Below are 22170 nucleotides of genomic sequence, written 5' to 3' on the forward strand. Positions count from 1 at the left end.
TTTTTTTTTTAAAGATTTTATTTATTTATTTGAGAGAGAGAGTGAGAGAGAGAAAGAGCACAAGACGGAGGAGCGGGAGAGGGAGAAGCAGACTCCCCGCCGAGCAGGGAGCCCGATGCGGGACTCGATCCCGGGACTCCAGGATCATGACCTGAGCTGAAGGCAGTCGCTTAACCAACTGAGCCACCCAGGCGCCCCAGATTTTTGTTTTCTTTTGTTGAGTACAATACCAAATGTTGACATCAGTTTGGCAATAAAGGAACTGGAATATACTCACTTAATAAAAGCTCCTCTAAATATAAGCTGCTAGGGAAAGGAACCACATTCTATGAGGCTCAGGGCCTCTCAAATTCATTCTGTAATGCCTGGCATATAGTGGGCACTCAGTAGCCCACGTGCTCAATGAATGAAGTACATCTAGTAACTGCCCCCAGTTTCTCATTCCATCACTTACAAGATGCACCATCTTTTTTTTTTTTTTTTTTTAAGAAAAATAAACTTCTCCTTTACCTACTAGGACAGTGAATCTTAAACATGAGTTTGCACGAAAATGGGTGTTTCCAGCATGCCTAGGCTTGGACTCAAGCCCCAGAGATTCTGACACGGTGTGGCTCAAATGAGACCCAGGCAAGTATACTTTGGAAAAAAAAAGCATCTCAGGCAACTTGGAGGCACAATTTTCAAGTAAGGGTTTAAGGTCATCAAAACCGCCGCAGTTACATTGTTCTGTGCATGTATAGCTCAGCAAAACCATACAGTTACTTGATAAAGCAGCGCTCGGCACCTTGCAGCTGTAGCATGTGACCCGACCCCCCTCTGCAAGCAGGGCTCTCAGAAGCCAGTATGGGGTGGGTGAGCACTCCTCTCGTGCACTGTAAGATGCTGGGTGCGGCAGTGAGAGCTCGCATAGTCCCCGGGGCCCCGGGGGCCGGGGTGCTTACAGCCTGATGGACCTTTACTGAGCACTTAGAAGGAGTCAGGCACTATGCTAATCATTCCCTACATTATTTCATTTAATCTTTACAGTAAATTACCCTGTGAGGTCAATCCTTTTGTTATTCCCGATTTATAGATCAAAAGCCAGGATTTAGAAGGTTTAAGTAATTTTCTCAAGGTCAAACAGCTACAGTATCAGAGCTGGGATGCAAACTCATTGTATCTGTTGTATTATACTGTTGTGTATTATAATCTGTTGTATTATACTACTTCCCCACACAACCTCGATGCTGGCAAGCCCCAAATACATTCTACAAGGGAATAAAGCATAATTTGAATGAACACAGCTATTAAGGGCCCGGACTATAGTGGCACAAATAAGATAGGTTGAAAATTACATTTGACATATTTAAGTCCCATCGTGCCAAGCGGTAACACCAGCCCTTTCTCTTCTGCTCAACAGAAACAAACTTCAATCCACTCTAATTAATTTTTTAAATGTAAATTACTGACACATTTTGGTACTTTAAGTGTTATTAGTAGTAAATTATTTGTAACACACCTCACAACTAAATGCAACACTGATATTACAGTAGTTACGATTAGACAGATTTATCTGATCCTATTAATTCACTAAATTTAGATAAAATGATAAGCAGCCTCTCTTACTACTAACAAGTATAAAGGCGATCATTGATTCCTGATATAAACAAGAGTAAGTCTACAAAGAACTGTGGTCCAGCCAGCACACTTAATTTCTTTGAGTGCTCTCTGCTCGGCATGGCTACTGTACCCTTATAGTGCAAAGCTGTACGTGGTGGAAGGCTCATGGACCCCAAGGAGTGAAGTGCGTCAAAGATCACGTTAAACCCAAACAGTGTGACTGTCTGGGAGCATCTAGTCCACACGCTGGCTTTTAGACACATCTGCACACACCTGATATGAACAGGCGAGCATCCTCATTGATTTTAGTGCCCAAGCCCAGGCCTAGGAAGTAGGGAGAGTTCTTTTACATTGAACGAAATGGTTAATTACATTAACCATAAAGTAATTACAGCACTTTTCCATGTGTTGTTGTTAGCGAGTTAGTGCACAGAGGGTGAGAAAAGGATTGCTTTCCAGGCATGCCTATTTTTAAAACCTGTTTTCGAGGCTATCATGACTTCCTTGTTTTGTTTTGTTTGTTTTAATCTCATGACTATCCCTTCTGAGGTACTAGCTTTGCTGGCCAAATAACTCTGCCTGATCTGGGAGTCAAGAGCCTCAAAAGGTCCATTTCTAGAAGACTGATATTGTTTTCATCTTGTGAACATAACCATTTATTCTTGTCTCTGACTCCTCCTCTCATTTCAAATGGCACTGCATTTAATCTCCCCCTTTTCCCCCCCATGTGGTATGTTTAATTCCTACTTTGCACTAAATAACCACAAATTTGAACAATTTTTCACCATGGGTTCAAAACTTACACATAAAATAGTGGCAGAGATAAGCTGGAAACATTAAATCTCATGAAAAATACACCTAGAGTGATTCTCATTATGTTTTCTTTTACCTTGTTCTTTGCTGTATGTCATCAGAAGACAGAAATTTTGGGACAAACCACAGATGGCTCTGGTGGGCAGAGCCTGGAGAGAACCAAATCTTTCTCCGTGGGGCTGGCTGAAACAGACCACAGGTACCGGAGCACTTGGAGAACCTACATACTCCCCCCACTTCAAGCCTTTTATCCATGACAAAGGACTCTAAAACAGAGGAAAATAAAAAGTATGATTTTTTTAAAAAGGTAGTAAATATAGAATGACTTCTAACTTAAATTCTAAACAAAGAGTAAGCAACCTGATTATAAGCCCTCTGTAGGCAAGAATTATTTAAATTTTTTTTTTACTTCCCCCATACTTAGCATATAGAAATATATGCTCCTTGTTGCTAGACACAGCGACGAAAATATAGACGAAGCCCAGGCCTCATGGAGTTGCCTTCCAGCTGGGATGAGGGGCAGACAAGAAATAAACAGACACATGCGCATCAGGTGCTGAAAGCTCTTTTGAAGAGGGAGGGAGAGAACTGAGAACACTGGAGCTGCTATCTTAGATTCAGGGTCAGGGAACTGAGGAGGGGATATCTGAGCAGAGACCTGAAAGAAATGAGACAGCAAAATGGGGCTCGTCTGGAGACAGCCATCCTAGGTGGAGGGAACAGTCGACACAAAGGTCCTGAGATGGGAATGAGGCAGGTCAGTACCAGGGTCCCACTGTGAGCGGACACACAGCTCAGATCTTTACACGTACCAACTGCAAAGTTAGTTAGCTCTGAGTATAGTGTAGATTAAATGGCATTTATTACTTTTCAGGGATGTGCTTTTAAATCATTTTGGCATGATGAAAGAATAGAATAGAATAGCTTTCAACTACGAAACACAACATTGGTGATCTGGTTTTGGCAAAACAACACTATCATACGGATGTTTTAAATTTGAATTTTACTGCTTGTATCACTCTGGTTTGTGCTTAACATGCAAATTTGACATATGTGAGCTCTGAGCATAAACAATTTACATGTCTTCTGTGTTCTACATTTACTGTATTTAAGTAACATTATTTTAAGAAACAGTCATCAAAACAAGGTCTATGAAAACCATTTTCTCTTAAAATGGGTCACAGTTTCCTGCAGTTGGGGATGTGTTGCTTTATGTGCCCACTAAGGTTCTTCCCAACCTCCTTCCCACACCTTTTCATTTTCTGCCATTCCTCTCCATAAACCCTTACATTTTATAATTCACGGGCTTCCATCCTCTGCTGCTTTTCTGATGGAAGAATTTAGCTCAGGGTTAGAATCCATTTTACTCTTAAGGTTTGCCTGCTTTATTTTTGTATTTCAAAGTAAACATTATGCCTACTTCCCAGTTTAAGAGGCAATACTTTTTACCATTATAATCGGGGGAGGCCAAAGACATATGTAAGGTTCTCCCTTAACTGTAAGCCAAAACATTCACACTTCCGGTCAGTACTTTTGGTGGAAGTTGGCCAAGGCCCTGCCATGAATGTGTGTACAGTCATGCCCACGCTCAGACCATTCTCCAGTCCTGGACGGCTTCTCTTCTCCGGTGGGCAGGTTCCTGTTAGGCCACAGCCCCGGCAGCCTTTCCCTGCTACTAGCCCTCTGGGAGCTGGCCGCCTGACCTGCTCCCCAGAGCCCCACCTTGTCTCATTAACAGCAATGACCACACACAGGGTATCACTGTTAACGGTGTGCGTCTGGGTTCATTGGCTGCCGTGCACCTTCAGGCCGGGACCCTTATACTCATCGTGGTGTCCCTAGAGCCTCAGAGGGGGTCTGACATCTGCAGAGTTGAGTCTTTTGCTGGATTCTATTGAAATTCAAATGACATACCGGATAGGTAATTTCTTTGACCTGTTCTCGGTTTTCCCTGAAAGCAAACTGCACTAGCAACCCCACAGCGGCAGGAAGCTCTCCTTCAAGGTTGAGTTTGGACCCGGGTCTGCTGGCGTGGGCCGACTGGAACAACTGACGAGGAGTCTGGCCATAGGTTTTTATCATGGTTTCCAGCGCTCGCCTCTGAACTGGATCTTCGACTGCGGACACATCCATGCCAAAATATGTCTGAAGGGTAAAAGATTAAAAGAGAACAAGAGGTATGTAAAAAGCAAGATTTGGAATGACACCAGAGGGGAAACAATAACTTGTTTTATTCTCTAGGTAGTAGTTTACTCTCCTCTATTTCAAATGGAAATGGTTTTTAAATGTTTTTGATCGGTTAGCATCAGAAACTAATATAATGTTTTATGTCAATTATACCTTAATTAAAAAAAAATCCATGGAACACTACATCAAAAACTAATGATGTATGGTGATTAACATAACATAATAAAAAAATTGAAAATGCAAAAAAAAAAATCCAAATGAGGTTTTTCTTTGGTCTTGTCTTTCAATGAGGACAGATGAAAAAATAAGCAAGATTTTCACTTGAGTTCATCCAAAATAACAAGCAGATTAGCAAGTGGATGTATTTTTTTCTGTAGCTGCCTGTCAGATATTGGTCAGAAAACTAGAGTGAAGAGTGAAGGGGTTACCCTGTCCTGATTTTCTCAATTTGTAGAAATGAAGACTAGAAGTTCAAAGCCATTTGTATCTGGCCTGAAATTATGTGATACCCAAATACTCTTTTGTTCTTTGACATTAATATGCTCAAAGAAAGATTCTGATTACTCTTCTCTCAAGACACAATGGCTGGTTTCATAGGATAATTTTCTGTTGCTAACTCATGTAGGGGCCAAGGGCAGGTTGCCCAAAGATGGACCACTTTGGCATATTGATTTTATTTCATTTTATTTTAAAGATTTATTATTTATTAGAGAGAGAGAGAAAGCAAGAGCAAGAGATCACATGACGCGGTGGGGCAGAGAGAGGGAAAATGAGAATCCTAAGCAGGCTCCATATGGAGCCTAACACAGGGCTTGATCTCACAACCCTGAGATCATGACCTGAGCCAAAATCAAGAGTCAGATGCTTAACCAACTGAGCCACCCAGGCACCCCAAGCATATCAATTATTTTAAATAAAAGTTACTTAGGAGATAGCCTGTGTAAGAAGGAGGCCCAGACCCTCCTCTGTCCCCCTGAAAGCAGGAAATAAATTTCCCATGTGAAAGGTACCCTCCCCATAGCAGGAGGTAAAGAGACATCCTTATCACCAGAGATGGGAAATTTAGAGTGGAAAAGGGTGTATAAACAACACTTGTTACTTTTCATTAATTTACTACCCTAGCCCAAATTCTCTTTAGAGATCCTTACAAACTGAAGCTCCCAAAGTTAAGTTTTCTTTGTCCTATCAATTCCTCACAGATTTATCATCTCTTTGTCTAAAAAGTGTCAAAACTGCCTGCCTTGGTCATTTCTTGAGGTCTTGATTTCATTATTGAGCCTCTGTGTGCACATAATTAAACTGGTGTTTTTTTCCTATTAACCTGTCTTACGTAAATTTAACTCTTAGTCCAGGTGGAAGATCTTGAAGGGTAGAGAAAGAATTTTTCATTCCCTTCACTCACACACACCATGTTGGAGATGTCTATGAATATCAGCTATTGAGGCATGTTTTCTTACACACATATAGACATTAGTAAGGAGCCTAGATTTTTTTTTTTAAGATTTGATTTATTTATTTGACAGAGAGAGAATGAGAGAGAGAGCACATGAGAGGGAGGAGGGTCAGAGGGAGAAGCAGACTCCCCGCTGAGCAGGGAGCCCGATGCGGGACTCGATCCCGGGACTCCAGGATCATGACCTGAGCCGAAGGCAGTCGCCTAACCAACTGAGCCACCCAGGCGCCCCAGGAGCCTAGATTTTTGAGGTCTCTATCTCTTGCATTTTCCCCGGACAGAAGAGTCAGGAATCTGAACACCAGTATCACTGAAAACCAAGCAAAGTCTTTCGATTTCCATTCTGTAAGCTCAAGAGCAACGCATGTATGTCTTATGCATCCTCAGAGAGGATTCAGTGAATCTTGATTTCCTGTCTCTGTGTTTGCTTTGGAGGTTTTCACATACACCGCTAAAACGGACTAGAAGGTTGGCAGGGAGAAGGCTGTGATGTGCTGCAGATCCCTTCAGCCTCCCTCGGTCATCTTGGTGAGGCTGCCAATGGAGGAGGCGGCTTCACCTCTCCGGCAGGACGTGGAAGACTGGGTAAGAAACAAAGTCAAAGTATTCCATTTTGACCAAGACACTGTAGAGAGAGTGGCGTCCTCCCGTGAAGCACTGTTCTTAGGACATGAAGCTGAAGAGAAAGGGGGAGGGGGGCAGGGTCAGGGCAATAATCAGACTGGAAGAGGAGTGAAGATTCAGGACTTGCCATGGTCCTTTTCTTTATCCCTCAGTGTTGGAATAATAAAAACAAAAGACTTCATGTATAATACTAAGTTATGGAAAAAGTCATCTGTTTAAAGTGATATACAGGAAAAGGCAAAAATGAAGTTAAGATTTGATGTTGGTAGGTAGTTCAGGAGAGTATTATTTAGGTTCTAACGAAAACTGTGGGTGACTCTGAAAAAGTGTGGTGAAAATTGCAAGCTCTTTAATGTAAAGAGCGCTATTACACTTTTCTTCTTCGTGTTGTCATCCCCTGGAGTCAGGTAGAGAGCGATGTGCATTTCCTTCTTGACTTCTACAGCGAGCAGTCAGGAGCTGGGTATAGATCTGTCATGTTCTGTGCGTACCGGCTTGTACAATGTAGCTTTTAGCATTTCATCAGGCATATGTAGGCATATTTCATTACATATCTAGACATAACCTTTCTATAAATGCCAAAATAAAATCTCAAAGATTCTTCGGAAGTTAAAGAATCTTCAACACTACTCTCCTCGCCGCCACCACCCCCGCTGCTGCCACAAGGGATAAAATACTTGTTATAAATGCTTATCTAGGCATGGTCATTCTTAACAGCTGCTTGACTTGGTATACTCAAAAATTCAGATGAAGACTGGAATAATCCTCTAGCCAGGGCTTTAAAAAATTTATTTGAAAATAGTGGTTCTCTACACTCTATGGTATCAGTTTCTAAGCAAACCTTATATATTAGCGAGCAATGAATCAAGATCAAAAGGCATTTCTACATTCCTTAAAAAGGTTAACATTTATTTATATTTAGTTCTATGGTGGACAATATCCTGTATGAATTTCCTCCCTTATTTATGAGGTTGGTATTACTGTTCACATTTTACAAATTTGTACATTTAGGTACGGAGAGGTTAAGCTACTTGCCCAAGGTCACACAGCAAGTGGCAGAGTCACAGGGTGAGGGTTTGAACGCAATTCTGCATTCAGAGACTGTGTACTTAATCACTGCACTTTCTTTGGCTCCATGAATTGAATGTTATCAAATTCCTAGAAAAATGGCATAAACTACCTTTTTTTTTAAAGATTTTATTTATTCATTTATTTGAGAGAGAGAGAGAGCACATGAGAGGGGGGAGGGTCAGAGGGAGAAGCAGACTCCCTGCTGAGTAGGGAGCCCGATGCGGGACTCGATCCCGGGACTCCAGGATCATGACCTGAGCCGAAGGCAGTCGCTTAACCAACTGAGCCACCCAGGTGCCCATAAACTATCTTTTTTAAGTTCTAAAGTCCCAAAAAAATAGTGACAAAAATTGTCAGTAAAATGACAATTATGTGGCATATTTCCACATGCAGATACTTTTAATGTGAATTTTACATAAGAATAATTGAAAAGATATGCTAGGATTATAGGCACAGAGTATAATGAGGTTAATGTCAAAATTCCTAGGTGGTTTTAAAGTTACGTTTTAGCTCAAATATGAATGAAGGTCAAAAATTATACCTGAAGCTTTGCCTTTACTTTATACTAATCTTACGTAGAAAATTATTACTCACCCATCAAACTGTATTATTCTCCCTTTCCAAAACACTTTGCCACAGCATTTCTTTTATCAGGGTTATCAGTAAATCTGTCTTACTCTGTCTTCTAGACCTTAAGTCTCTTAAGGAATTGAATTTTCTGTTATTTTAGAGGTATTTAAAATAATTACTGAGTGAAATGGACTAGAGATTTTTATTTTAAAACTGCTATTCAGGAATGGATCTCTGGCATAAATCAGCCCAGGTACTGAGTGCATTACTGTGGGTTCAATGTGCACATTTTCACTGCATTTGTCATAAATACTTGATGAACCTATGCAGAGAACTGTAGCTGGAGTGGAAGTCCAAGATCAGTCTCACCCTACCTTTTAATTATAAAGTTAGGAAAGCAGAGAGGCTAAACGTTGTATGCAGTGGATTAATAGCTACTGTGCTGTACTCACTGTCTTTGAGTAGCCACTAGGCAACACTAGGCTATAGCTTTGTCCCTGTAGTTTGCCTTTTTGTCTCTCATTCCTTGAGGAATTTCCTTCTAGAGCCTCATTTGGACCCCACTACCATACCTGGGTAGGCATAACCACCCCAACTTTCCTTCTCGCCCCACTGTCCCCACTTGAATCTTACTCACCTTCACACACCCAGAGCCTAGCAAGTGAAATGTTTCCTTAATAGATAAGATTTCTTTTCTTTTTTTTTTTTTAAAGGTAGCCTATCTAACAACATCGAAAAGAATATGTGAAAGTATAACAATTCTACTTCTAGGAATTTACATTGTGCTGAAAAGAGTTTACGTGGCAGGCCCAAACTGCTTTCCTTGGAAAGGCCTGCTTGCAAGGTTGCCCTTGGCTGGTAGATGGCAGCATGGATTTCAGGAGAGTTCCCACCATTTCCTAACTGGATAAGAGTGGCTTACTGTGCCTAAACTGTTTGCACGAACTGTGTGGCTTGTACTAAACACCTGCTCTCCTTCTGGGAGCCCAGGATTTCAGTACATGCGAGAGAGGGAGTGTTTCCATTACCAGCCCTTAATAAAAACCCTGGGCTCCGAGTCTCTAATGAGCTGCCCGGCTAGACCACATCACACATGTTGCTGGAGGAAGTAAGCGTGTTCTTTGTGATTTACTGGGAGAAGACTCCTGGAAACTTGTGCCTGGTGTCCTCCAGCTTTGCCCTATACATCTTTTCCTTTTGCTGATTTTGCACTGTATTCATCACTGTAATAAACCTTCTGTAAGTACGACTATTTGCCAAGTCTTTAAGTCCTCATTCAGCCTGGGGATGGTCTGGAGGAACCCCCGATGAATAGCATCTTAGTTATTTTTAAGGAGGTGAAATATAAAGCCTGAAAAGTCTTGGGCAACAGTTTAAGCTGTTGCCAATTCTCTTCGATAACTTGGGTATTTTAAAGAAACAGCCCAACAACTAACCTTTTATTCAGGTTTTGCCTTATGTAAATGCATATTTTTAAAAGGGTCACTTACAGCAGGATGAAAAACGTTGATGGCTTGAACAGAAGCCTTCCCTTTTTGCTTATACCCGAATACCAAGTCAATCCACTGACAGATGTTCTGGGACACGTAGTCAGACTCTAGAGCCTGTCGATGAATGAGGATAAAAAGACGAGGATCGTTACGTGCCCAAGGAGGGAGGTTGACGTGATTAACCCGTTCACCATTCTGACGCACACCAAAATCAAAACCTAAAAGAGAAGATTAATATTAATGTTTATCTCCCCAAAGCATGCCTCATCTGGCCCACTGAGCAGGTCTTAAGAGGTTCCAGAAACAGATATTATGTGCTATAACCAGGGAAAGCAGAGGCAAAGAGAAGACTGACATCACTGCTCATCTACTTACTTACCTACTGATAGAACTACATGGGTTAATGCTATCCTCATTAAATTTGAGATCTTTCAACTTTATCCTTCTACCACTTTATATCACATTGAAAAAACAGCAGAAAATCACTGCCAACTAATTTCAACATTCTACTTATCAGAATTTCAAATGTAGTAAGTGCTTAAATAGCTATTCAATTATAAACTCGATTAAAATCAAACTAAGGTGTTAACATCACAATAAATTTATACTAGCATTCTGTAGTTTAAAAAAATCCAACTAATGCAAAGTATACACATTCCTAAATGAACTATTAATTTTATGTTAAGTCTGGAGGTCTGTCCTGACATTTCCACTAAGCATTCCTATGGACAACAAAATTATCCCAACACATTGAATTAGAGGGTTCTTCTGTGATCTAAATAAGCTGTTCTCTAATTGTTTCATTAGTCTGCTAGTGTAAACACAAATCTCAGAAGTGTTTCTTTCAAAAAAAAAACCACAACTGTCCTAAAAGAAATGTTATAGAAATATTTTTGTGCTACCTTTTATGGACAGAAAATCTGAACACCATAACAGAATAAATTAAATTAAATTAAAATAAATTAAAAAGGAAATCTTAAAAGCTGATTACACGCCATATAAAATTAAGTTGCTGTCTGCCTCCTTCTAGATCTTGTGAAAACAGTTAGAAGGATATTCACTAATTTTGGAAGTATTTTGAAATGATATGATGTGAAATATAAACCAAGGGCTTATGTAAATGAACACGGAGTGAGGGTGGGGGTCATCTCCAAAAGCTCAGCTCATCCTATAGACACCTGCAGAGTGATTTAGGACAGACTGGCCAAGAATCTACAGAACTCTATGTGGGCAGCTTCAGGAGAAGCAACAGGGATTTATTGATTTAACAATAGTGAATGAGACTTCTAAGGGCTGAGCTGGGGAGGGGCTGAGCAGCAGGGGGTCTGTATAAACTCAAATCATTCTCAACTGTCAAATGCTCTGGGGACACATCACAGGTAGGCACTCTTCACACACAGCAGATGACTGGAAGTACAATGAAAGGCTTATCAGAATGCTGATAGGAAAGGACATGATGTACATGATAGCAAACAATATTTTCCAAAAATAGCTATAACAACCCTTGCTGTGTTGCAGGCTTTTCCAGAATCCTGCTACTCCCCCATCAAGTAGCAAAGTCTATGCTCCCTCCTTTTGAATGTGGGCAGCACTGGTGAACGGAATGTAGTAGGAGTGCCGCTCTGTGACCTCCAAGGCGAGGTTCGTAAAGGCCCTGCAGCTTCTGCTCGTCTCTCTCTTGGGACACTCGCCTTTGGAACCCCGAGTTGCCAAGGAGAATGTCCAAGGCCACCATGCTGTGAGGAAGCACAAACTAGTCCACGTGGAGAGACCACATGGAAAACCATGGACACTACATAAAGAGAGATGCCTGCCGGCCCCCAGCTTCTCTGATCCCCTGGCTGGTCCAGCTCCAGCTAATCTGAATGCAGACCCTGAGCCCAAACCACTAAAGGCACTGGGCTGAGCTGCTTCTGAATTTCTGACCTCCAAAACCTGTAATGACAATAAATTTATTGTTGTTTTGAGGCACTAAGTGTTGGAGGTATTTGTTATGCAGCCAGAGATAACGGAAACATACATATAAGAAACCATGGACAGAGAAAACAAGCATAGATTGAAATGAGTCCCAAGCCGAAAGCTACAAGGCAGGTACTCCAAACTGCGGGTGCTGACAACACTGAGGCATTTCTCATTTGGGCAACACTATGAACCGTGCTCCAGGTGATTAGCCGCATGGATTTATTAACGATTCTCCAAACCACTCCAGAGGGGCCAGTTAGTATAGAATAAAATTCTAAAGCAATTTTCCCAACACTAACTTCTCTGAAGATATAATTATCAATTTCATGTATTCCTAAAGGTCACATAAAAATATAAAATTAAGTAAGGTAGGAAAATGACCCACAAACATCTCTCAAAGAGCTACCTGGTCTTCTACTAAAAAATGGGTAAGGTTGGCAGAGATTATTGGTCATTGGCATCACAAAAAATTTGATTTTATCCTCTACTATTCCTTTTTGGTATTAGAAGATTCTAGCTAGGGTGTTTTATTTATAAGTTGGTCACTCTGCATAAAATCATTGAGATTTTGGTTAACTTACATTGTGCTTTCAATAAATTCATGACTTTTTAAAATAATGAGCATATGATAACCGTTACAATCAGAAAAAAGAAGCATTTCTGTAAAAACTAAAATACATGTTTACAAATACCTTTAATAGTTAAAAGTTACCAATTTTCCACACATATTTAGTCCTATAAAATAGTTACAATCTTCATGCTCACTTGGAAATAAAATGATAGACTTGATAAATAAAGGTATTTCTCTTATTTGGGGATCAAATTATAGGACTTAAAAAAAGCTATTCTTATTTTTAGAAAAGTATAAAATAAGTACAGAATTATAAATTAGAAACGATTTACTGCTATACCTTCACGGTTGACTAAGAACTCTGGAAGATAAAAAAACTCTGGGATAAGTTCTTTGACATCAGTCATGGATTCAAAAGATGAGAGGCGCCAAGTTGTATTTGTAGAATGAAAAGTTCTGTCTGGAATGTCAAAACTTTGATCTATAAAGAAAGACAAACAATGCAGTTAAGACACAAAGACCTTATTCTATTTGAAGCTTGTTATAATTAGTTTAACTTCTGCTACTTAGAAAAGATTAAAATGATGTTCATTTTGTTTTCCAGTTTTAAAGAGGTTATTCATGTTCTTGAAAATATATATTTCTATACATAATTTGAGACCGTATTATAGTATTTTTAATCTATATTATGTTTTCCTAGTACATATAAATGGATGAATTTATATCATTTATTTGTTTGATTGATTACTATCTGCTTACTCAAGCAGAATTAAAGTCCCATAACAGCAGGGACCTGAGGAATCACCCACAACGAGCACATACTAAGTACTTGATAATGACTTATTTATTGAATGAATGAATAATTAAAGGTAAATTAAAGTTCAAGTGTGTAAAACAGTTTTTTCCCCAACAGAAAGCAAAATTATTCCTTCACCTTTAATAATTTTTTAAAAGATTTTATTTATTTATTTGACAGAGAAGAGAGAACACAAGCAGGGGGGAGCAGCAGAGGGAGAGGGAGAAACAGGCTCCCCACTGAGGAGCCCAACGTGGGGCTCGATCCCAGGACCCTGAGACCACAACCCGAGCTGAAGGCAGACGCTTAACCAACTGAGCCACCCAGGTGCCCTCCTTCACCTTTAATAATTAAGACAACTTTTTTCTTTTTTGGGGGGAGAGCATTCCTTTTTAGATATAACTGAACTAAAGAATGAAGTACAATTTCCTATAAACTAAAAAACTAAACACAGTCACTCCTCTGTTAAGTTTTTCTGCTGTAGGAATTAAGGACTGAGTTTTGACCTGTCTCTTTTCCTGTCAATAGTTAGCAGACCCGAGCCACAGGGCAAGCCTAGAACATGAAACGATACCCAAAGGCCAGCCCTGAGGACACCAGTGGTGTACACTGTACCATCTAAAACTCCTTTGAAGTCGCTGAAATTTTGAACTTATCTTTTCATTTAGAGACTGTCACAGACTAATCTCAGCATCAAGCAAGGCACAATTTTAGAAAGATATGCTAAGCTTCTTCCCCAAGTCTGCGCTTCCCTGTCCAGCAACATTTTCTATTACTTTTATTACTTTCTCATCTATTGAGTCAGTCAGCCCAGGGGAAAAAGTAACCCATCTAAATGGCATCTAGAAAAAGCAATTCTGTAAGGCTATGGCAGAGTCACAGTACCTAGAATAGAGATTACAGAACTATGGCACGAAAGAAGCACACTGAGGATTCTGTTCAGATTGTCAAATTCTTCATTGTTTTTTAACTTAAAAAAAAAGTAGTACTACAAATTTCTATAATCTAGAACGTGCATGTACTAAACCAGTGGTTCTGAAGCTAGCACTTCTGTCCCCTAGACATTTAGCAATGTCTAGAGATATTTTTGGTTCTCACAACTGAACTGGTGGGGGAATGCCATTGGCATTAAGTGGGTAGAGGCCAGGGATGCTACAAAATAGCCTATAATGCACAGGACAGTCCTCACAACAAGAATTATGCACCTCAAAATGACCACAGGGCCAAGGTGAGAAGCCCTGGACTAAGCCCGGAGTCTAGAGATAAATTCAAAAGCCAACATAAATCATTTCCAGCTAATCAGATGAAATTGATGGGGATTGCAGTAGCCTCTGTTTTTTTTTTTTAAATCATTCTTAAATACACAATGAAGAAAACTTAGCATACTAGCAATAAATATTAAAAAATTAAGAAATTTCAGTCGATTGGGAGTTTTGTATTAATAGATTCTTGGCTACACGAAAAAAGTGGAGGGCAGGAAGAGTTCTGTTACACACTGCAGCAGTCCCAAACCACATCTGAAATATTCTTTCTTATTCTGAGTACCACTTTTTAATAAGGGCATCTGCAAACCAGAACACGTCCAGAAGGATGATCAGAAGAGTGACAGGTTTGGAAACCAGAGCAAACAAGGATGGCTTACACGTTAGTTTTAAAAACTCTTCAGTAAGTACTGAACGATCTTATTTATTTTTTGTATCCCTGTAGCAGCCGGGATAAGACCCTGCATATAGGAGGCTCTCAAACTGATGTCAAATTAACGAAGGATAATTAGCTTGGGGATAAACACGACTGAGAGGGAGAGAGGGGACAGGGCAATAGTCTTCAAGTATCACAACAGCTGTCACGTGGAACAGTGGCTCTGTGCACTTGCATGGGGACAAATAGAAGAAAGCCCCTTCTGTGGACCAAGTAGAGACCACACACAATCCATTCCTCCGAGAGGTGGCATGTGAGTAAAAATACATAAAGAAGTTCAAGAAGGGGTGAGTAAATGAATGGATGATGACCCCACAAAGGACTCTGCGGGCCACGAGGAACAACTCGGAGCTCATACCACAGTCCTCATTAGAAACCGATAGGAGCGTATGTCCCTATTTGCACACAAGTCAGTGAATTCACCTCTAAGTAATCTCCCCGCCTACAGGCTGTCACTCAAAACACTGAGGTAGAAGATTATTATTATTATTATGTTCTTTTTTTTTTTTTGAGAGAGAGAGAGACCGAGCAGGGAGGAGGGGCAGAGAGAGAGGAGACTCTTAAGAAGGCTCCACATTGGGGGGCTTGATCTCACGACGCTGAAATCATGACCTGAGCCAAAATCAAGAGCCTGACGCTCAACCGACTGAGCCCCCCAGGTGCCCCTGAGGTAGAAGTTTATTAGCTAGATAGTTACTATGGTGAAGGCGGCAGTGTGGCTCTCCTATTAACTAGTTACTTATAATAAATTATAGTAACATATTCCCTGTATCTAAAGATAACTTACATGATCTGAAATAACTATTAAATTGAACATCTTTAAAAAGTGAATTGCATACATCTGATAAGGATAAATTTTATGGTATGTGAATTACATCCTATTTTTTAAAAAGAGAATTACATTTTTATAAACTTAGACATGTCTAATTTGCAGCTAAAATTTGCCATTTAGCAAGATAATGTGGTTTACTACAAATTTTTTGAATAGAATTTTATGGGAGGAATAAATAGAATTCTTCTTCCTGTGGTTTGATTAGTCTCAATACAGTCTCAGAAAGTATGTCAAGTTTTTTTTTCCCCTGATGACCAATAAGATATTTTAGGTAGTTATAGAATAATTCTTACCTTGATAGGCTAAAAACATTTTTGTGAAAGGAGGCATCCTGACCAGGAAGTGAAGCACAGTTCCACTGTTAGAATAGTGGGAGCCATAGTGGTAGGGCTGCACGGGAGGCATGGGGTCATCTTCCCTAGCTCCTTTGCGGTACTCCTCCTCCAGGTACTGAAGGAAACAGGGAATCAGACAGTATTCATGAGAGAGTGCTCCAGGCAAAGCTGGAAAAGCCTCACTAGTTTTCTTTCCATCTTCGCTACTACTCCCCCTTTTTAAAAATTATTATTTTATTTTTTATTTTGAGAGAGAGAGAGAGCGCACACAAGTGGTGGTGGTGGGGGGGGCAGAGAGAAAGACAGAATCCCAAGCAGGCTCCACACTCAGCATACAGCCCGACACAGGGCTCTATCTCATGACCCGAGCCGAAATCAAGAGTTGGACGCTCAACCAACTGAACCACCCAGGGGCCCCTCTACCAGCCCTTTGACGCCATTTTCCATGGCTTGCCGTCCCACCTGTGTTTGGACCTCAGCCACCTGGAGCATCTCCTCCTTGGTGCCCCGCTGAGGCCCGGCCACTCGAGAAGCATGTCACAGTGTGCACCTTTATTCTCTCATTCTGTCACAGGAAACTCACCGATTCTGCACCCTGCCTCCCAGCTCTCTGGCTCCCAACACGGCCTAGAATGTTTAAGCTGATCAAGCGCTCAATAAATGAGAGCTGCTACTGTCACTAGAGACGTCTGCATTTTAAAAATGAGTCTCAAGATACAATGCTATGTTCTTTAGAGAACCTCTCTAGCGGTGGAAAAGCAATAGCAATGGAAAAACTGTACCACGTTATTGAAGTTCTCAGGTATTAACGAACCATTTTATGGCTGTTCTTCAATGTAGTTACACTGAGATAAAAACGAATACAGTGATTTTTCACGACTGCTATCTTCCCATCATGAAGTAGGAAGCTCAACCGAATATTTACTATCTGTCACTCATCTCCCATAGCTTCTGTCTGGCTCTGATAACAAAGTCAGGTGATAGTGAATTTCTGGAATCACTTCTCCTTGATTCCATAGCACTGCCCCATTTTCAACTGCAGAGGAATCAAGGAGTGACAGTTATAAGACACTTGGCGAGATCTTTCTGGAACTGTGACACAGAACAATGTGAATGCGAGAAACCTGCTTCAGCTGCTCTTACCTCAATACTGCTGTGAAGAATGCAGCATGTGGCTAATGAGTTTTTAAAAAATTTCCAACAGAATTCCATGAATGTTAATTTCTCAGAAATAGATAATTTATACTTCCAACTTTAAAATCTGGTAAATTTCTGCTAATAAATGATTGCATAATTTGCTAAATATGAATAATAAGGAATTCTGGTGCATTATAAATAGACTGATATTGTTATATAAATAACACTAGGGGATACAAATAGCGGGTCCCTGAAAATCGGTGATTTTTAAAAGAAATATAGTTATTTATATATGGATACAACAATGGATTATTAGCTTCCAATTTATGCCACAAGAAGTGTATTTCTTTTTCTGGGCAAAGTGTTTTCATAGAACTGAGACAGATAATAATATCTAAAATCATATAATGATTTCCAATTGCCTGTCACCCAAAGCACAAGAAAGAAAAAACAGAAAAATCAATATTATAAATTTAAAATTAGGTAAAACACAAGCCTATAGAATAAAACTTGAATTTTCATTTATCAAAATATGAGGAAAAACGAAACCTACCTTGTAGGTGTCCACATAACGATCTTCTTTTTCTTTATACTGCACAGCTATAGGCTTAGAGAGATTCCTACAAATGAAGAGAGGATGGAAAAAGATGAAGTATTTTGATACTGTTAAGATTAAGCTGTCTACACACCTGCGTCCTGTAAGTAAATCTGTGATCAGCAAACACTTGGCCTTAGTTTAGTGCTTACATATGTTGCTTTGCAACTAACAGCCATCATTCAAGATTATGATTGAATCAATTGGTCCAAGGTAGAATTTTCCTACACAGATCCATACCAATCTCAGGAATTCCTGACTTACGAGTAGCCTAGACAAGAAGAGCTGCTGCTTCCTCTGCTTCCTCCAGAATCATAACTGATGCTGCCCAGGGCAGCTGATTCCTGCTGAGCCCTGACGTTCCTGTCCCCATTTTCCAGACCTACACCTGTTCAGGCAGTGAAGACTGAAGGGTGGTTTGGATGGGAGATATGGTCCTGAGGAGATGTTATGTAATTATTGGACTAGTTACTGAAAATTAAAGAAAAGACACTTAAAAAATTTTTTTTTAAATTTTAAGTAGGCCCCACGCCCAATGTGGGGCTTGAACTCATGACCCTGATAGTAAGAGTCACATGCTCTACTGACTGAGCCAGCCAGGCGCCCCCAAATGACACACGTTTAAAATGACCAAGTGGAGACTTGGAGTGTGAGTACTAAAATAAATGTTTTGTTGTCTAATTCATAGATGGGGAGTGACATCCTTGTTCACAGAGTAGAGATGTGTCTGTGCTGGTGTTCACTTGAAAGAGCAAGAGGAAAAGATCCACCGAGGGAGCAGTCTCCCTGGCTGAGGGGCCACCTGGACTGGCATGGGGTGTGGTCATCTGGAGTTTCAACATCTGGCTCCGTAACTAGATCAACATCAAGATTTGCCCAAAGTTCAGTGGCTCAAACCAGGTCTGCTGAGCCAGATGTTAATATACCTATTTCCTAGGGATATTGACATTAGTGATAGTAAACACTAATTTTGTTTTTGAGACCTTTCCAATCCTAAAAAATTTGTTAAAAAGTAAAAACAGTTTTATAGAATAGATACAAATTCACATCTCAAAGTAGGAGAAATCGTGTGTAAGATCTGGGCATGCAGTTTTTTCTAAACAGTGTAAATAGGTGTTTTTGAACGTAAGTACTACTTACTGTTGTGGTTGAAAAATCAGAAATTACTGATGAGCAGACAGAATAACCCTCAAATCAGCTATAATACTATTATTCACAGGTAAAACATTTCAGTATATACCTTTCCAGATGTTTTTCTGGTTATCTGTATACGTATATTCATGTTTAAAATAAAAATAACAGCTTTCCCCACCTATACTGTATATTTCTAAAATACCATTTTTAATGGCTGTAATGTAAAACAGTTTACTAAAACCTAGTGTTGGGCATTGGGGTTGTTTCTAAATTTTAGCTACTTAAAAAAAATGATGTAAGGACTATCCATCCATATGGCCAAATCGTTGCATGCAGTGCCAGGCACCATTATCGGCAGTGAACCAGGCAGAGTTCTTACCCTAATGACACTTACTTCCAGTGGGAACCTTTCTGGTAAAGTACATATTCTTAAGTATTCCTAAAAATAAAAAATCCCAGAAGTTAAGTTGCTAAAACAGAGTATGCACATTTGAAGAGTTCTTTGGCATATTATATATCGTCAAACTGCCTTCCAGAAAGATTGGATCTATTTATACTAATAGAGTAAAAATGTCTAAATGTCCATCAGCAGTGTATAAAAATGTCTGGAAGATAAATAACATGCCACTTGCTATTTTTTAAATTGACAAATATATTAAACTCTATCTGATTTCTTGAAAACTGCCTTAAGCTAGGCCTACTTTTCAGTAGTTATAATTAAAATATTCTAAAAATATATATATTCTAATATACCAAGTAGAATATTTGGAGTCAAATTTTCTTTAAATTACATAAGAGAACTTTTTTTTTTTTAAATAAATAACCAGAATATTTCCTCATCAACTACTAGGGCTATGTGGTTACTCTAAAATGCAATTCATTCAAGAAAGGCAGGATAAATGCTTAATTCTTTTGCTTTAATTGCCAAATTTCAAAAGTAAGGAATTGGGGTCCTAGTTACATCCAATGGCGACCAGTAAGTTTGTTTTGGGGGCCTTAAGAAAGTATCATTATTAACTTAAGTGTTTTTTTAAGTTGAAATGTGTTTTAATCAATTGTAGTCATTATTCTTCCTGATGCTCAGATTGTCCCATCTTTGGCAGTGAGAGCCACTTCAAGTTGGCTCCTGAGTCCTTTATTTATTTATTTTTTTGATTGTGGTAAAAACCACACAGTACAAAATTTATAATCGTAACAATCCTCAAGTATACAGTTCAATAGTGTTGACCATATTTACACTGTTGTATAACAGATGCCTAGAACTTTTTCATCTTGTAAAACTCTACCCACACAGAACAACTCCCCACCTCCCCCTCCCCTGTTTATCCCTGTCCCCGAGCAACCACCATTCCCCTCTCTGCCTCTGAGTCTAATGACCCTAGATAACTCTCATAAGTGGAATGTCACAATATTTGTCTTTTCTGTGGCTGGCTTATTTCACTTTGCACAATGTCCCCAAGGTTCATCCAGGGTACAGCGTATGACAGGACTTCCCTCCTTCTTAAGGCTGAATGATATTCCATTGTACGTATGGTACCACAAATTCTCCATCCATCCATCCACAGACAGACACGGGCTGCCTCCCCGACTTGGCTGTTGTGAATAATGTGGCAATGAACATAGGTATGCAAATATGGCCCCCACATCCTTCTGACAAGACTATCAGTTTCCTTGCTTTCTGATATAATAAATATCCCAGGTTCACCTTATATATTTTCTTCTAAAAAATTTTAGAAGAAATGAGAGAATAGGAAGTCACCATTTTGTGACCCCTAGTGAAATAAATAACCGACTTAAGAGATAACCATCAATGACAGAAACAAGTTCAATGGATGCCTGATACCATGGATCAATCTGAACATCATTAGAGTGGGATATCATATGTTTCCTGAGATGGACAATATGAAGTTCACACCACAACCGATAAAGTATTCTTGCCAAAAAAAATTGAACCTCAATCTAAGCAAGCCTTTAGAACTAATTTCCAGTCTCTAGGAAATACAGAGGCTAAAGGAAGAAGGTAAATACTAACAAGGGAATGGGAGATATCCTACAAAATAAACGACCTGTTTTTCTTCAACAAGTCAATGTTAGGAAAAAAGAAAGAGGAAAATGCATACCAAATAACAAAGGCTTATTCTAGATTTATGTCTTTGGAGACATAGCAACCAAAGGTGATATTGGGCCTGATATAAGCCAATCAACTATAAAAAGACATCTTTCATGAATTGGGGGGACATTGGAAAATGGACTGGGTATTAGATGACACCATGAAATTATTGTTAAATTTTCTTAGATATGATAATGGCACTATAACATATTAAGTAAGAAAATGTTCTGTACTTTCTTAAGAGATGTGTGCTGAAGAACACAGGAATAATGTAACAAGATTGTCCATGATTTGTCTTAAAAAGAAAAAAGATGATACAAGTTTGGCAGAAATCTTCATAATTGTCGAGCTGATGTTATGGACAGATGGGGCTTGTTGTATATTCCTTCTATATTGGTGCATGGTTGAAAAGTCTCATGATAGGTCTTTAATGAAATAAAGACAGCATATGGACAAAGCTAATAGGTGATAATGTTTTTAGTTACCTGTAGACTGATGGATCACTGAGGTCAAGGGTCTCACTAACATAGTCAGCAAGTATGAACGGGAACACTGGATACTGCATGAGATCATTGAAGGATCGGCCGGCATGTTTGTTTAGGTGAGTCAAATATTCAAAGTTAGTAATTTGTCCAGTATACCATAAATTTGTCAGAGCATTGATGTTGCCATATTCCAGGAGATTAGGGAGGTTATTTGTTAGTATACTGTGGTACACATCATCACGAACCTGCAAGGGAAGGAGAAAAAAAAACAACAGATTTTCTTTTAGGCTACTGATACTTTTCTCCAAAGTCTCCATATTTTAGGCATGTTACTAATATCAAGGCCACCAAGAAAATACTCGCTGCCCGACTAACATCAACTGGTGGCGAACTGAGATTCAACTCTGGGTCTTCCTCCAAAGGCTGGACTCTTAACCATTATGTTTTGCTGGAGAAATCGGTCAATAAGAAGGTAAGAAAAAGTTTGTATAGAAGAGTCACTTATATATAGATCCTGAAAAAAAATCAATAAAGGATAAAGAAGAATCTTCATCTAAATAAATGCAACATGATATTGTAGAAAGAGCATGGTCTTCTTAGACAGACATGGCCTGATTTCCAGCTTAAAACCTTTGTGTTACAGTTATCATATCTGTAATATGGGAATAATAATATTTATTTCATGAATAGGAAATAAAATACCCTATG

General features: G+C 39.5%; 1 protein-coding gene across 1 annotated transcript in view; it reads right to left on the reverse strand.

Moving 5' to 3' along the window:
- The window catches only part of LOC102748111 (lysosomal-trafficking regulator), a 153245-nt gene that overhangs the window by 17599 nt on the left and 113476 nt on the right, over window positions 1-22170 (reverse strand). Inside the window, exons 32-38 of the mRNA XM_081823169.1 lie at window positions 21463-21707; window positions 17692-17758; window positions 15960-16116; window positions 12681-12821; window positions 9808-10025; window positions 4327-4557; window positions 2489-2678 (exon numbers count right to left, since the gene is read on the reverse strand). Of these exons, the coding sequence (XP_081679295.1) occupies window positions 2489-2678; window positions 4327-4557; window positions 9808-10025; window positions 12681-12821; window positions 15960-16116; window positions 17692-17758; window positions 21463-21707 (1249 nt within the window). The remainder of the gene's footprint in view (window positions 1-2488; window positions 2679-4326; window positions 4558-9807; window positions 10026-12680; window positions 12822-15959; window positions 16117-17691; window positions 17759-21462; window positions 21708-22170) is intronic.

Source organism: Leptonychotes weddellii, chromosome 6 (assembly GCF_054177405.1).
Source record: "Leptonychotes weddellii isolate Sample4059 chromosome 6, ASM5417740v2, whole genome shotgun sequence".
NCBI lineage: Eukaryota > Metazoa > Chordata > Mammalia > Carnivora > Phocidae > Leptonychotes > Leptonychotes weddellii.